General features: G+C 49.1%; 1 protein-coding gene across 3 annotated transcripts in view; it reads left to right on the top strand.

The window, feature by feature from the left end:
* Positions 1-204: 204 nt before the first annotated feature.
* Positions 205-13,805, top strand: part of NR4A3 (nuclear receptor subfamily 4 group A member 3) — a 29,723-nt gene continuing 16,122 nt past the window's right edge. Inside the window, exons 1-5 of one of the 3 annotated variants that reach the window (XM_069778818.1) lie at positions 529-666; positions 3,337-3,507; positions 6,130-7,061; positions 9,282-9,411; positions 10,385-10,557. In XM_069778818.1, the coding sequence (XP_069634919.1) occupies positions 6,132-7,061; positions 9,282-9,411; positions 10,385-10,557 (1,233 nt within the window). In that variant the 5' untranslated portion in view covers positions 529-666; positions 3,337-3,507; positions 6,130-6,131. Of the gene's footprint in view, positions 667-3,336; positions 3,508-6,129; positions 7,062-9,281; positions 9,412-10,384; positions 10,558-13,805 lie in introns of those variants that run through there. The other 2 variants (XM_069778817.1, XM_069778816.1) reach the window with 2 other exon arrangements.

Genomic DNA, 13,805 nt, shown 5'->3' with positions numbered 1-13,805 from the left:
TCACCCGCTTTGCGCTGCGCGGCTCTTCTGCGCGGCTCTTCTCCTCTGCGCGGCTCGGTGCGGCGGGGAGCGCGGCGCACACACTGGGGCGGGCGGGCGGGCGGGCGGAGGGGGGGGGGTCAGTAGCGTCAGGCTCCCATGGCGTCACTATTGACGTTTCGCATTCCAGCCGCTCTATGGAGAGGCCGCTAGGGCTCCTCTCACATAAATGACGTTCAGAGAGAGGGAGCGGGAGAGCAGCGCAGAGAGGCGCCTCCGTCCCCTCTCTCCGCGCAGGCACAGGCGCACCCCGGGGCACTCGCACCGGGGACGCGGGCGCAGGTCCCGGCCCGGCTCCCGCCGCACACACACACACAAAGGCACATCGCGGCGGCGGCGGCGGTGGCGGCGGCGGCTCGGCATCCCTCGCCCGCCCGCCCGGCCGCTCCTTCCCTCCCTCCTTCCCTCCCTCCCTCCCTCCGCCCGGGGACGGGCTCCTGGCTCCTCGGGCTTTTGCAATCCTTTTTTTCCATGCCTCGGGATAACGCACCCTCCGGACCTGCAGCCGCCGGGAGTCTGCGGGGTTTTGTGTCTCGGGTCCTGCCGCTGGACAGCGCCTACATGCGCCTTTAAAGGAAGCGGGCACCTACAAACTAGATGTAAAGACGGAACCTCCACAGCAACCGAGTACGTATACGAGCGAGCGGGAGCGGCTGAGGGAGAGGGACGAGGCGACCCGTCCCCACTCCGCCAAAGTTGCGCCGCCGGGGGAGATGCTCGGGAGATGCCGGCGCCGGGCGATGCGGCTCAGCCCGACGCGCTGCCGAGCCGGGCTCTGGCTGAAACTTTTCCCTCTCCTTCCCCCCCCCCCCCCCCAGCTCCCCTCCCTTCTCCCTCCCCGTTGGATGCTCATTTGCCGCTCGGCTTCCGAGCCTTCCCCGCCGGGGCTCGGCAACCCCCGCGCCGTGCCCGGGGAGTTACCGCCGCCCCTCGCAACCGGGCGGGCTGCGGTCGAGAGAAGCGGGAGCCGGAGCCGGTGGTACTAAGGTATTTCTGCTAGTTGTTGTCATGGAAATGATGCTGCCGGCGGCGGCGGCGGCCGGGAGTTTACAGCGCCGGTGATGAATGGCAGTAATTTGTCTCCTTCCTTTAACTGCGCCTGGGAAATAGGTGGTTTTGTTTGCACAAGTTCGAGCTGTCTGATAGGGACGGCCGGGGCAGGTTGATCTAAGCTCACTTTGGGAGAGAGCAGCCCCCCCCCCCCCCCGGCAGCCCGAAAGAGCTCGCCCAAGAGGTAATTGCTGGAATGTGACATATTGTATTGAAATGAAGCGGGATCTTTGCTAGGCACGTCTGCCCGGCATCTGCTCCTCGGAAATGGGCACTTTTCCCTTCGGGAGGTCAGAAATGGTAACGAGGGGCTGCGGTGCCCCGGCACGGGTGGTACCGTGCGGCGAGGCCGGGCTGCGCCGCCGCTGACCCGTTCCCCCCCCTCCCCAATCCCCCCCCCCTCCGCCGCCTCTCGCTTTTGCCGTCTCGCCTTAATAGCTGCGAAAGAAGTTTCGGTCTTGGAAAGAGGCGAGAAAGCGCGGGCGCTGGGTTGCGATATTATGTCGGGGGACGGTTATCGGGACGGCATTATCGCGATACTGTGTCCCGGGCGGAGATGCGGCTCACCTTCGCGCGGCTAGTTAATTACGCCGTTCTTTAACTTGCAGTTTTGGGAGACGATGGATTCCGCGCGAGGCTATTTCCCAGGGAAAGGGCGGAAAACGCTTTTTCTGTAGGGGGGGTGGTGTGTTGGGATCGGATTTTTTTTCTCCGGGGGGGGGGGGAAGTTTGGGAATGAATCGCTAACTTTTATCCAAGCCGCTTCACTCGATTACATTCTTCGCCCTATTTTTCTCTCCTCCGTGGAGACCGTTGTATGCTGGAGTCAAGCCCCGGTAAAAAAACAATGGACTAAACCAGACCAGACGGTTTCTTCGGAGGTGAATCTCACGCGAGCTCGTGGACATTTGCTGGAGTGACCGTGCGGCTCGGGGCGATCTCCCCCAACCTCCCCCCAGGAAAAAAAAAAATTTAAAAAAATCGCGAGCTGACCGGCGGTGGAAATCCAGCTCGAAACTTTTTAATTCAATGGAGCTTCCCCCTCCGCGGTCCCTCCCGGGTAAATGAAGGTTTCGAAACTCGCCTGAAGAAGTCACAATCACAATGGAGTATTTCACGGTTTCCTCCTCGTATTACAGGGTGGGGAGGGGTGTCACTCGGGGCTGAATGTAAAGTGCGCGGAGGAAGAAAAGAGCTTTGACAAGGGTAGTTATTTCCTCCTAATTTACAGCCCTTACGGCTCTGCGCTCCTGGCTCGGGCGGCTGCAGTCCGGAGGGGTGTTGCATGGTTAAAAGCGCAGCGAGTGTCTCTAGGTAACCGGCGGCTCGGGGGGGGGGGTGTTGTGGGGGGGTGTGAGGAGCCGAGAAGAGCCCTAGGGCGCTCGGAAGCCGCCTGGCAGGAGCTCGGGAGGGAACAAAACCCTCGGGAGAGAAAGGGATGAGCTGACAGTCACTTAACATCCCGGGAGCTGGCTGGGGCGGGGGGGGGGGGGGGGGGGGAGAATCAAAGGCGAGAGGCGCGGGGAAGGCAAAACAACAAAAAAAAGACAAGGAGCGGGAGGAAGAGTCTCCGGGAGCGGCTCCCGGGGCCGGCGCTGCCGCGGAGCCCCCGGCCGTGCTGGCGGGTCGGGGCAGACCGCTCCCCCGGGACGGGACGGGGGGGGGGGACGCGGCGGGGCCGCGCTCCCTCTCCCGCTCCACGCCGCGGTGGTGGTGGCGGGCGGGGTAGCCGGGCCGGTAGGTAGGATGGATACCCTTCAAGTCCGGCCGGTACCTTGCAGAGAAACTTGCAGCCTGCTCCTCGCCGGTACATACACATAGCGCTTCCCCCCCCCGCCAAAAAAAAAAAAAAGTTCCCGCGGGGAAGTGGACGCCCGGGGATGCTGCCCCGCGTGTCGCAGTCCCCCCGCCCGCGGTTCTCCTCTTGCCTTCCCCAGGCTCCTCGCTCGGGAGAACGAACCGGCGGCTCCCCTGTCCCAACCCGGTGTTTTGTGCCTTTTGTGTGAGGAGGCAGCGGGAACTGGCAGAACCGCGCTCCCCCCCCCCCCTCCGGCTCCCCCTTTCCCACCCGTGGGGCCAGGCGGTGGCTTACCGCGCCAGCGTGAGGGAAGATCCCCCCCGAAGTGTGGGGGGGGGGGGGGGGGGGAGGCCTGACAGGCTGGATGTGGGGGGGGGGGGCTCATCCCCGCTGGGCACCGCCGCCCCCCTGACTCTCCCTTCTCCCCCCTCCCCGCCGCCGGCGGACAGAGCCCGGGTCGGAAGAGCGCCCCCCGCCGAGGCCAGGCCCCAGACCCGCCTCCGCCGAGAGGTCCCAGCCGGCACCCACCACCCCCCCGCCGCCGCCGCCGCCCTCCGCCGCCGCCTCGTCCTCCGTCCGCACCTCCAGCCCCACCATTCAGCGCGCAAGATACCCGCCAGGTAAGCGGCCGCTCCGCGGGGGCGGCTTTTTCCCGGGAGAGGAGGAGGAGGAAAACGCTGGGGGGGGGGGGGGGGGGAGAAAGCACCTGCCTCGGCCCCTGCCCTTCCCAAATCCCTTCGGTATGTCCCGTACCGGGGCTGCGGGGGTTGTTTAAATCCCGAAGGGATCTGGGCAGCGCCCGCGGTTTCACAAGGCTTTTAAGGGAGGGGTGGGGGTGGGCTTCGAGCCGCCCCCCCAGACCAAAGACATGCAGGATTTAAGGGGAAAATGGGTGGGATGCTCATGTTCCTCTGAGGAGCTTGGCGTTGAACTGGGCATCCCGTATGTCAAGCTCTCGCAAAGATAGCAGAATAAGGAGGGAATAGCTCGGAACGCCCCTGCCCTGATTTCTGTACCCATTCATTCGGGCTCCGAGGGCAGGTTGCTCTTCGATGCGCCTCCTGTGGGGCTTTTTTTTTTTTAATATGGTCGCGTAAAGACGAAAAAATCCCAGGTTATTTACTTTGCAGGGTAGTTAATCTTGGTGCCCTAAGTGGGAAAGTAGGGGTTAGAATTAGTCCGTCAAGTGCGCTGGCGAGGTAGGAGGAGTCCCGCAGAGCCAGGAGAGACCAGACCTTTAGGTGAGGGACATTTTTTCTGTCCTCGGGTCGGACTCATTTTAGACTTACGTTTTCTTACTCCACTTTGCACGGAATTCAGTGACATAACCCTGTTATGCTCAGAAAAATGCAGGATAAAAAGCACGATGATCTGTTTCCCTGAACTCCTGCTCATTTTCTGAGCTAGCAGAAAAGGCTTTTTCCTTCATAGAGCTGTGTATCAACACATCCACTTGTGACATTATCTGTCCAGTCGCTCAGCTGTGTTCCTCAGTCAGCTCTCAGTGGAGCTGCGTGGAAGGAATTTCTTTCCCTTTTTATTTGATTAAGCACTGATCACTACGTTCTAACAGCTGGTCCTTAAACTAACAAATGATAGCAACAGGACTTGCCATGAAATGTGTGTGCGTGGAATGGCACGGACAGAAATTGATAGGAAGAAAGAGAACGTTAGAAAAATACATAAATAACATTGGGAGGCAAGGCTTGTGAAAGGGTTGTGCTGCTTCTTTCTTTAAGCATTGGATTTACAAGCGGGAAGGTCTTAACTTCAGAAAACAGCACTGTTTTTTTTCTCAGTTTTTAATGTTTTCTTGAGGAGAAGGAAGATCTGAATGGTTTGTGACAGTACGATAATTGAAATCTGGTGCTTAGTTTAAATATCTTTATCTGCAAAGTGGGCAGGAAAGAATTAAAAGTTGATTTAGCAAAAAATTATTTTAATTCCTGCATGACAGGCTCAAGTGAAAATCTTAAAATTGTAAGTGAAGGGAGTTCTTAAAATACTGAGGAAAACCCCATTATTTTTAACACAGCTTTTTTTTTTTTTTTTAGTATGAATTTTTTCTCAAGTGCTTTTGGAATAGAAATTACCACAGTTAAGATGAGATGAACTGCACTTAGTTTTGATATACATTTTCTGCATATTTACTTTTCTCTTTACAGGAGAATTTATACTAACCTGTGCATTTTATTCCTCTGTTGTGGAACCGAAACACACCACGCACTTTTAGTTTGGGCTGCAAATATTGGGCTAGAATCTCACAGTGTTTAGTCAGGCAAACCTCAAATGGATTGCAGAATTGGGTCCATTATTTTCTGTGAGCAGCGAAGCAAATAGCAAACTAGTAGGAAAAGTAAAAAAAAAAAAATCAAATCTTTATAGTCAGGCACTGTGTTGCTTCAACCATCCCAGCTATCAGTGAACCACATTAACTTTTACGACTAATGGATAAAACCAATTATATTAGCAGCCTCAACCTTGCTTTCCCATAAAACCAGAAACAGAAATACCACATACTTTCTCTCTTACATTTTTGCAAATTTAAGGATATGTTTTACTACCCGCTTTTTTTTAGGAGAATGTTTTACCACAGATAAGCCTTAAAACTACTAGTTAGACAGCAACCTTAAATTATTAGCTGACCAGAAATATGCTTCAAAGGCCCAGAGTTGAGTAAGCAAAACTGATGTTTGCAACTCCTAAGTAGCAAACACTGTGATTTGAGTCGTCCCTCTGACATGCACTGCAGATGCCGTTTCTTTTAAAATAAATACCATTTTTAATATTATGAATTTGATAATCTCGTTTACCCATCACAAAAATCTTCCGGCAGGGTTGCATGTGTACAGAGGTAGCTTTAGAGCCATAAACTGTTTTCATTCTGCTTATCTAATTCTCATTGACACCTATGTATATTAAGCAGCAGATGTAGGGCAGCTTGAGGTGGATTCTTCTCTCGCTGACACGGGTATAAATTTGAGTTGCTCCCGCGACTAGATGAGAGCAGGCTCCCTAATACCTAACGCTTAGTCGATCCATGACGCGTATTTCTCGTTGAAAGGCAAAGGCTCCAGGCGAATTTGTACGTCTGTCCCCTGCCTGGGCGAGAGCGGGGGTCAGGTGTCTAGCTGAGCTCCGTGAAATGCGGGAAAGCTTCTAGGAAAGAAGTTTCCGAGGGCTCGGGCCGCGGCCTCGGCACGCCGGGCTTGTTGTTAACGTCCCCCCCTTTGCCCTTGCAGATATGCCCTGTGTGCAAGCGCAGTATAGTCCTTCACCGCCCGGTTCCAATTATGCAGCTCAGACCTACGCGTATGGCTCGGAGTACAGCTCGGAGATCATGAACCCTGACTATGCCAAGCTGACCATGGACCTGAGCAGTACCGAAATCACCGCCACCGCCACCACCTCCCTTCCCAGCTTCAGCACCTTCATGGAGGGTTACTCGGGCAGCTACGAGCTCAAGCCTTCCTGCCTCTACCAAATGCAGTCTGCCTCCTCCGGCCAGAGGCCCCTCATAAAGATGGAAGACACCCGGCTCTCCCCCTACCAGCCCTCCCTGCCGCCCTCCACGGACGAGGGCATGCCCAGCACTTCCATGTACTTCAAGCAATCCCCGCCCTCCACGCCCACCACGCCCGGCTTCCCCTCGCACCAGAGCCTGTGGGACGAGCCCCCGCTGCAGCCCACCCAGACCTGCCTGCCCCCCGGCCACCTGATGGACGCCGCCCCCATGAAGACCGTGCCTCCCCGCTTCCCCCTCTTCCACTTCAAGCACTCGCCCCCCCACACGCCGGCCGCCGCCGCCGCCGCCGCCGCGGCCGCCCACATGTGCTACGACCCTGCCTCCCTCAGCCTGCCCCTGGGCTCCGACAGACCCGCCGCCAGCCAGGCACCCATGGAGAGCCATTCCTACGGGCTTCACCTGGCCAAAAGACCAGCCACCTTAGCCTTCTCACCGCTCGGCCTCAACGCAGCCACCTCCGGCCTGATGGGCGAGAGCAGCGGCGGCGGCGGCGGCGGCGGCGGAGGCGGCGGAGGAGGCAGCGGCCTTCCATCCCCGCCCAGCCGGAGCTCCTCGTCCGGGGAAGGCACCTGCGCCGTCTGTGGGGACAATGCCGCCTGCCAGCACTACGGGGTACGGACGTGCGAGGGCTGCAAGGGCTTTTTCAAGGTGAGAGCTCTGCCGTTTGCTCCCCTTCCCCGCTTAACCCCCCCCCCCGGCCTCCCTTCCCGCCCCGGCACGCTCCTGGCTGTGGAGCCGGGGGATGTCGCGCGTCAGAGCTCAGAGACCCCCCCACACCCCAGCAGGGCGGGATGGACGCCCACCCAGAGTCCTTCAAGAAGGCCAAAGCACGCCCTCCGTAGGGTGAAAGGGTCGGCCGGTCTCGGCTGAGGCGGTGAGCCGGCCGAACCGCATCTCCGGTTCTGCCGGCGTCCCTCAACGGAGCGCGGGTCGCCCCCGTCTGAGCGGGAAACGGCACGTAGGCCGTAGCGAAACTCACCTGGAGTACATCCAGCCAGGGCTCCGCTCGGTCGCTCGCCCCAGTTAAAGCTCGTTTTTAAGCGAGAAAAGAAACCCCAAAATCGTAAAGTCCACTGGACATTTGAGTTGATGGCGGCGGTGCCGTTCCTTGTTGTCCTGGGGCCGTTTCTTGGGGTGAGGAGCGCTGTGGGGTCGGCCCCAGTAGGAAACTGGTTTCACACGTGGGCCACACCCGAGCCCTTCCAGTTTTATTTGGTTGCTGCCGCATTGTTAGTCTCCGGTTCAGGAGCCCAGTGAGCCCAGTGAGCCCTCACACCGGTGGAGAGCTGCTTGCAGAGCAGTGACTAAGCACTGCACGGGGTCCCGGTGCCTGCTCTGTAACAGAGAAGGCTCTGCAGCTAAATAGCAACACGAATAACTTACAGGCGGCCGTTTCTCAGTGGAAACTTTGTGCTTGTATTTTTAGGAATCGAATACTCTCTTTTTGCTCTCAGATTTGGGCGCTTCGTAATTTCCTTTCCGAGTTCAGGTTCCAGCATTATTTTCAGAAATGGCTTGTTAAGTGAAGAACTTGGGATAGACTTTTGGTAGGATGGTCCTGGGCAGCAGGTTGAAGATTTCATACATTTGGGGTTGATTTGGTACATTCCTTCCTGCAAAGATAGCAGTCATGCCCCTGTTCCGGTAAAAGATACGATGGGAACAAAAATAGTCCAAAAATAGTTGGGGGGAGGGCTTACAACATTTTTTTTTTGTTGTAGACGGAGCTGCTAATGTTACTTAATAATAATCCTTTGACAACATGGTAAAATACACATCTCCTACAGAACTCATGTGTTATTTAAATGTAACTAGAAAAGGGAACACAAATAACCTGGAAATAGCAGCTTTTACGGGCCCGATCCTGCCCCTGTGGAAATCAAGAGCATATCCTTGATTGGGAGCAGTGTCTAGAGCTTATTCTGAAAATTCAAGAGTTTTCAGCTCCAAATTGCAAAGAACAATATTTGCTGTGTCTCTTACATTTAGTACAATGAGGCTGTTATTTGAAAAGGAACACAAATTATGAAATAACATTTATCCCTGAATTTAATTGCAGTGAAAGATTTAATATTGAATGTTGAGTTAATAAATTTGTTCCTGTTCTGATGTCTTTCCTATTACTCTCTTTTTTTCGGTGCTAAGTTATTTTTTGATGTGCCTGTGAGTTTAAGTATGGAAAGAGGTAATACATTTTTGCATCAATATTTGTTATGTTCTCTCAAGGCTTTTACAAATTTTAAATTTCTTGTATAGTTTTAAGATCATTTTAGAGTTAATTAAATGTATATAACTACAGCATAATTCTGTCTGTTTTTTTTCCCAGGTCAGGTTAGCTTTCCCAGCATATTTAATTTAACTAAGCATATTTTGTAGGGGTTTCTGATATTTTTATTTTTCTCCCCGATGATTTTAATGGCTAACCAAACCAGTTATTGTGGTATTTGACTAACAATAGCGATAGCAAGAGAAATACATTGCAGATCATTTTGATTTTATTTTAATAAGGTCAGCAATAATCAAGGGAATGAACCAAGTAGAAAATTGTTCCCAAAGGGATATTAAAAGCGGAGATAATCTAATCCCCAAAGGTAGATGTGATGACCTGGTAATTTCAGATATGATTTTATCATTCAAAGTTGCCTGTCTCCAGAGACTTGCTTCAGAACAATCCTAGATGATTTTCATTGTCAGCAGCTAACACTAATAAAATTGTTTTTCCTGCAGGCTAGTGTGTTAGGAAATTAATTTTATCTAATTATATGAATTGCACTGTCGCTTTTCATGTTGTAATTAAAACACATTTTGTCAGGTTCTAAGTTGTTCAAGAAACCATCAGTTTACTATTTTTGTGTTGCATTTTCACAGAGAACAGTTCAGAAAAATGCAAAATATGTTTGTCTGGCAAATAAAAACTGTCCAGTGGACAAGAGACGTCGTAACAGATGCCAATACTGCCGGTTTCAGAAGTGTCTCAGCGTTGGCATGGTTAAAGAAGGTAAGGACTTTTGCTATTATTATCCCAGACACTGAAATGTTACATTCAATGAATCTCTCTGTGTGTGGACATGGATGTCTTTACAACGAATTTTACAGTGATGGGATTCATAACTTACCCCCAAATATGTGCATTTGTGTAATAATGTATTGATTTTCTTCTTTTCACTCATATTATCGTATGTAGACTCTAGACCCCAGAGTTCAAGTACAGCAAGGTCACAAGAGGATAATTTGACACTGGCCAAAATGTCTCCTTTATTAACTTTGAACGTTGCTCGATAATGCTGTTGGCTTCCCCCTGTTATCTCACCGGGGGCCGCGCTGGGTTGTGTGCATTTTGACATAGGATCTTGTCTCATTCCTCTAAGCTGATTGTAAATTTGCAATTAATTTAAATGGAAACAGGATCAACTCATTAGTCCCAATTCTGCAAATATTTAAGTATGTGAGTAATACTGTGTGAGGAGTCCCATTGCAAATACTAGCATGGATAATATAACCTATATAGCGTGACCATATTTTTTTTCAAATGCTTCAAGAGAGCTAAAATTACTTCGAATGAACGACTCCTCTGCCATTTAAAAGGTGCACCGGTAGCAGGAACATTAGAATTTGTGTTTCACGTTCAGTTTTCTTTCAGCAGTAGAGTGTCTGCGTGTGTGTGTCTGCGTGCATGGGCACGCACACACGGGCACACAGACGTGCTGTGAACAAAGCATGAACACTAGGAACACAGCTGGGCTTTAAGTAAGCAGCTACATTGCTGCTTACAATCGTAGGTCTGACGCGATTTTCGTATCATTTGTGTTCCTTGGCGATCAAAGGCATCAAGAGCATGTGCTGAAACTGGAGAATGCTCTTATTTTTACTGGGCTGACCACCGTAAGAAAAGCAGGTGTTCATTCTGACCCGTCGTTTGCTGGTTTCTTCAGAACTGATTCCCTTTTTTTTTTTTTTTTTTTTTAACCTAGTTGTCCGTACTGACAGCCTGAAAGGCAGAAGAGGTCGGCTGCCTTCCAAACCAAAGAGCCCCTTACAGCAGGAACCCTCTCAGCCCTCCCCGCCTTCTCCTCCCATCAGCATGATGAACGCCCTCGTACGAGCTTTAACCGACTCCACGCCCAGGGAGCTTGACTATTCAAGAGTATGTCTCACTTTTCTTCGCCTGTTTGTTTTCCCCATAGAAATGATTTCGCGAACTGCATTTCTACTTACCAGCTGGTTTGCTAAAATGAAAGTAAATGTGAAATTTGGATGAGGGTAGAAATTTGTCCAGCCAGCCATGTCTTTTCATGGTAGGGGGACAATGAAGGGAAAGGAGGTGCAGTAGAAATTCATGTCAGTAACTATTCAGTGTGAGGATCTCAATCACAAAGTGAGTGAAAGCAAAAATATGTGGATAAGTAGAGCATTCTTCTTGCAAAAGGCTGCGCCAAAACACTAGCAATTACAATATGATCGATTAATCCACCAAACTCAGGAGCAGTACTGGTATGTCCAGTATCTTAATTTCCAGGTTCCAAAGACTAAAATGTAATAGCACTTCCCTAATATTCAGATATAAGGGTTGTGCAAAGTAACACTGGATGGATGGGGCCATTTCCATTGAAATCAGTAGGAATTTTGCCATTATTTAAATGGGACAAGGGTCTGGCTTTGGATACCCCATCATGAATGTTCCTTCAGTAAAATTCACATTTGTAAAACAAACCTTTTAAAATCAAAATTCTAAAAAATTATCTCAGCAAAGCTTTACCAGAGATTATATATTTTTGTAACCTTGTTCTTTAATGTATCATATTCATCATTTAAATATTCATGGAATATTTCAAAAGCTTAAAACACTGTTCAATAGTTATTAAAATACAGCATTGAAATGGCTTGTTAAATACATTTTTAGGCAGGTTGATACAGGAAAAGAAAAAAATACAGCTAAGGAAAACCAAGATCAAATTCCTTCCCCTTAATGAAATATGATTAAATCTGAGACTGTAAAAAATACAGCTGTACTCAGACAACATCTACATTGGACCTTTATCACTTGTTGCTAAGTAATATTTAATACTAAAACATATTTGGTTGTAATTATATAAAAATTACATTATTCTATTTTAGACTATACTTACATATACCATTTAGCAATTTTAAGCATGCTATAACATCTTTTCTTCAAGCTAATCTGTAAGTATACAATCATATAATTTTCCAAATTATTATTAAGAATCTAGCCATTCAGTATCTGACAGCCTTTTAGGGGGAGAATGCATTAGCCATATTTGCACGTATTTTAACTTACCCAGAATGTCTCAAGGGGTCATTCTGCAAATACCGAGGTGTGTGACGAGCTGTGCTCTTTGACAGAAATCTGCTGGGTTCCACAGAATTACAGGCGCATAATAGCCCAGGCCTTGAAAGCAGTATCTAACCTTATGTATTTATTTATTTATAGATAGGAAGTTCTTTTGCATTTACAAAAAGCTATATGAAAACTGTGTATTTTTATGTGACTTTTTTCTTTGTCCTGCAGTAATTATTTTTCTTTTAATGAAAACAGCCTCTAGATCTAATTGTTGAACAATTCTGTTGGACATTACAGGAAGCCTATGATTGACAGTAAATTAATTTAGTCCTGGTGGCTAAAAGATTAAGTATGATTGTCTGTTAGGACGTATTAGTATCTAAGTTTTTCTTTACAATAAAATATACAATACTGAAAAGACAAAAATGCACTAAAAGAAATTAATAGTGTCTTATGTTTGTCATAAACCTGATACTTATTTTGAAAAGTTAAGGGAGATCAGGAGCAAAGGCTGCATAAAAACTGAGATTAACTAAATGAATATGCCATAAATGCACTGCAATGCTAAAAAATCCCTTTGAAGAATACTCCTCTACCTGTGAAGACGTAACTTACGGCACGTTGGGTTAGGCCGTGACCTTGCCACAAACGGGTAGATCTGGAGACCTGGCTTTGGAGTCGGTCCTAACACTTCTGCAGACGCGACCTTAATGTTTAGCATGGTCTTCATGTTTACAAGCTATAATGTCTTGACTGTCTTAAAAATACTGGTAAGAGTTTCAGAGAGGAACATGTACCCCTTCCCTCCAAAAAAACCTACACACACAAAAAAGACCCACCCCAAAACCAATACCAAAAATAAATTACATAAGCTATGAATTTTAAACCAAAACAGATTGGAAGCAGTTCTGTTCAGAACATGGCTACTTTTCATTTCAGCACTGGTTTTAACTTACCAGTCCACAGCAATGGTATATTTAGGTACTTGGTTTCAAAAAGCAATTGCCAGGAAGAGAATTTGGTTTATGAACTCCTTAAAGGCCAAGGGCCGCAGTCTGGTCTCACACCTGTTTTACTGGTACAATTCCACGAGTTTACACTTCTAAGTAAGTGAGATGAGAAACAGACCCTGTGTCTTGCTGTCCTGGTTCATGTGGAATAGCCACCAAATTAAATAGAAATGTTGCCTTTTGGAGGGAGGGTGCAGCATTTAGGTAATAATCCCCGCCACTTCCCCAGCCACAAAATGAAGCAAATATTGGGACTTCTGGAAAAAGAAGCATAGCTTCTCCTCTCTGCAGAGAAGTTACTGTTAGGCTTTTGCAGATGTAGCAGCTGATGAAGGTGTCATGAAAGCAGGCAAAGGGTAGAGCTAGGTCGTGCTGTCAGGCTCCCCAACATCAGGCTTTCCGAATCTCTTTAGATACAGCATACTAGTTAGTGTTGCTTGCTACGCATGCACGCACCCCCCCTTGAGTAACAGTCGGGTTTCATTTAATTCCCAAAGGAGCTCTGAGGAAGGGAGTAAGGCAGAGCTTTGTCTTCTGGCTTTCTCCCGGTGTGCCTCCAGTTTGCACAGGGCAGGTTAAGAAATGCAGCTCTGAGCCCTTCTGTACCGTGGCCTCCTGACCAAGGGCAGGCTTACCAGCTGTCTTGGTCAGAAATTAAGTCAAATGTCACCTCTTCTCAATGAAATAATCATGGAAAAAACTACAGATTTTGGTGCATAAAACAGAACCATACATATTGTTTATGGTTACTTATGTAGTCCTAAGTCTGTTACAAGTAAATATTTTATTTTAACTATTCTTTGTAAGTGCTAACTCTTTGTAGCAAGTAGTGATGTATTACAGCAGCTAAAAATTACACAATTCCATATAATTTTTTACCTTTCTTCTAAAATTGCCCTCTTGGGCTGAACTATAACAACAAATACAGGTTATAATTTTTTTAGATGCGTTTAATTTAATTAAGTGCCTTATGTCGGGTATACTGTACTGTAGCAGTATGTGAATGTGGGGTATACCGTACTGTAGCAGTATGTGACAGCAGTTATGTGACATAATGCAGCATTCAGCTTCGTTAGAAAATGT

Source organism: Haliaeetus albicilla, chromosome 3, assembly GCF_947461875.1.
Source record: "Haliaeetus albicilla chromosome 3, bHalAlb1.1, whole genome shotgun sequence".
Taxonomy (NCBI): Eukaryota; Metazoa; Chordata; class Aves; order Accipitriformes; family Accipitridae; genus Haliaeetus; species Haliaeetus albicilla.
The sequence above is the reverse complement of the archived record's forward strand: the minus strand, read 5'-3'. Positions and strand labels throughout refer to the sequence as shown.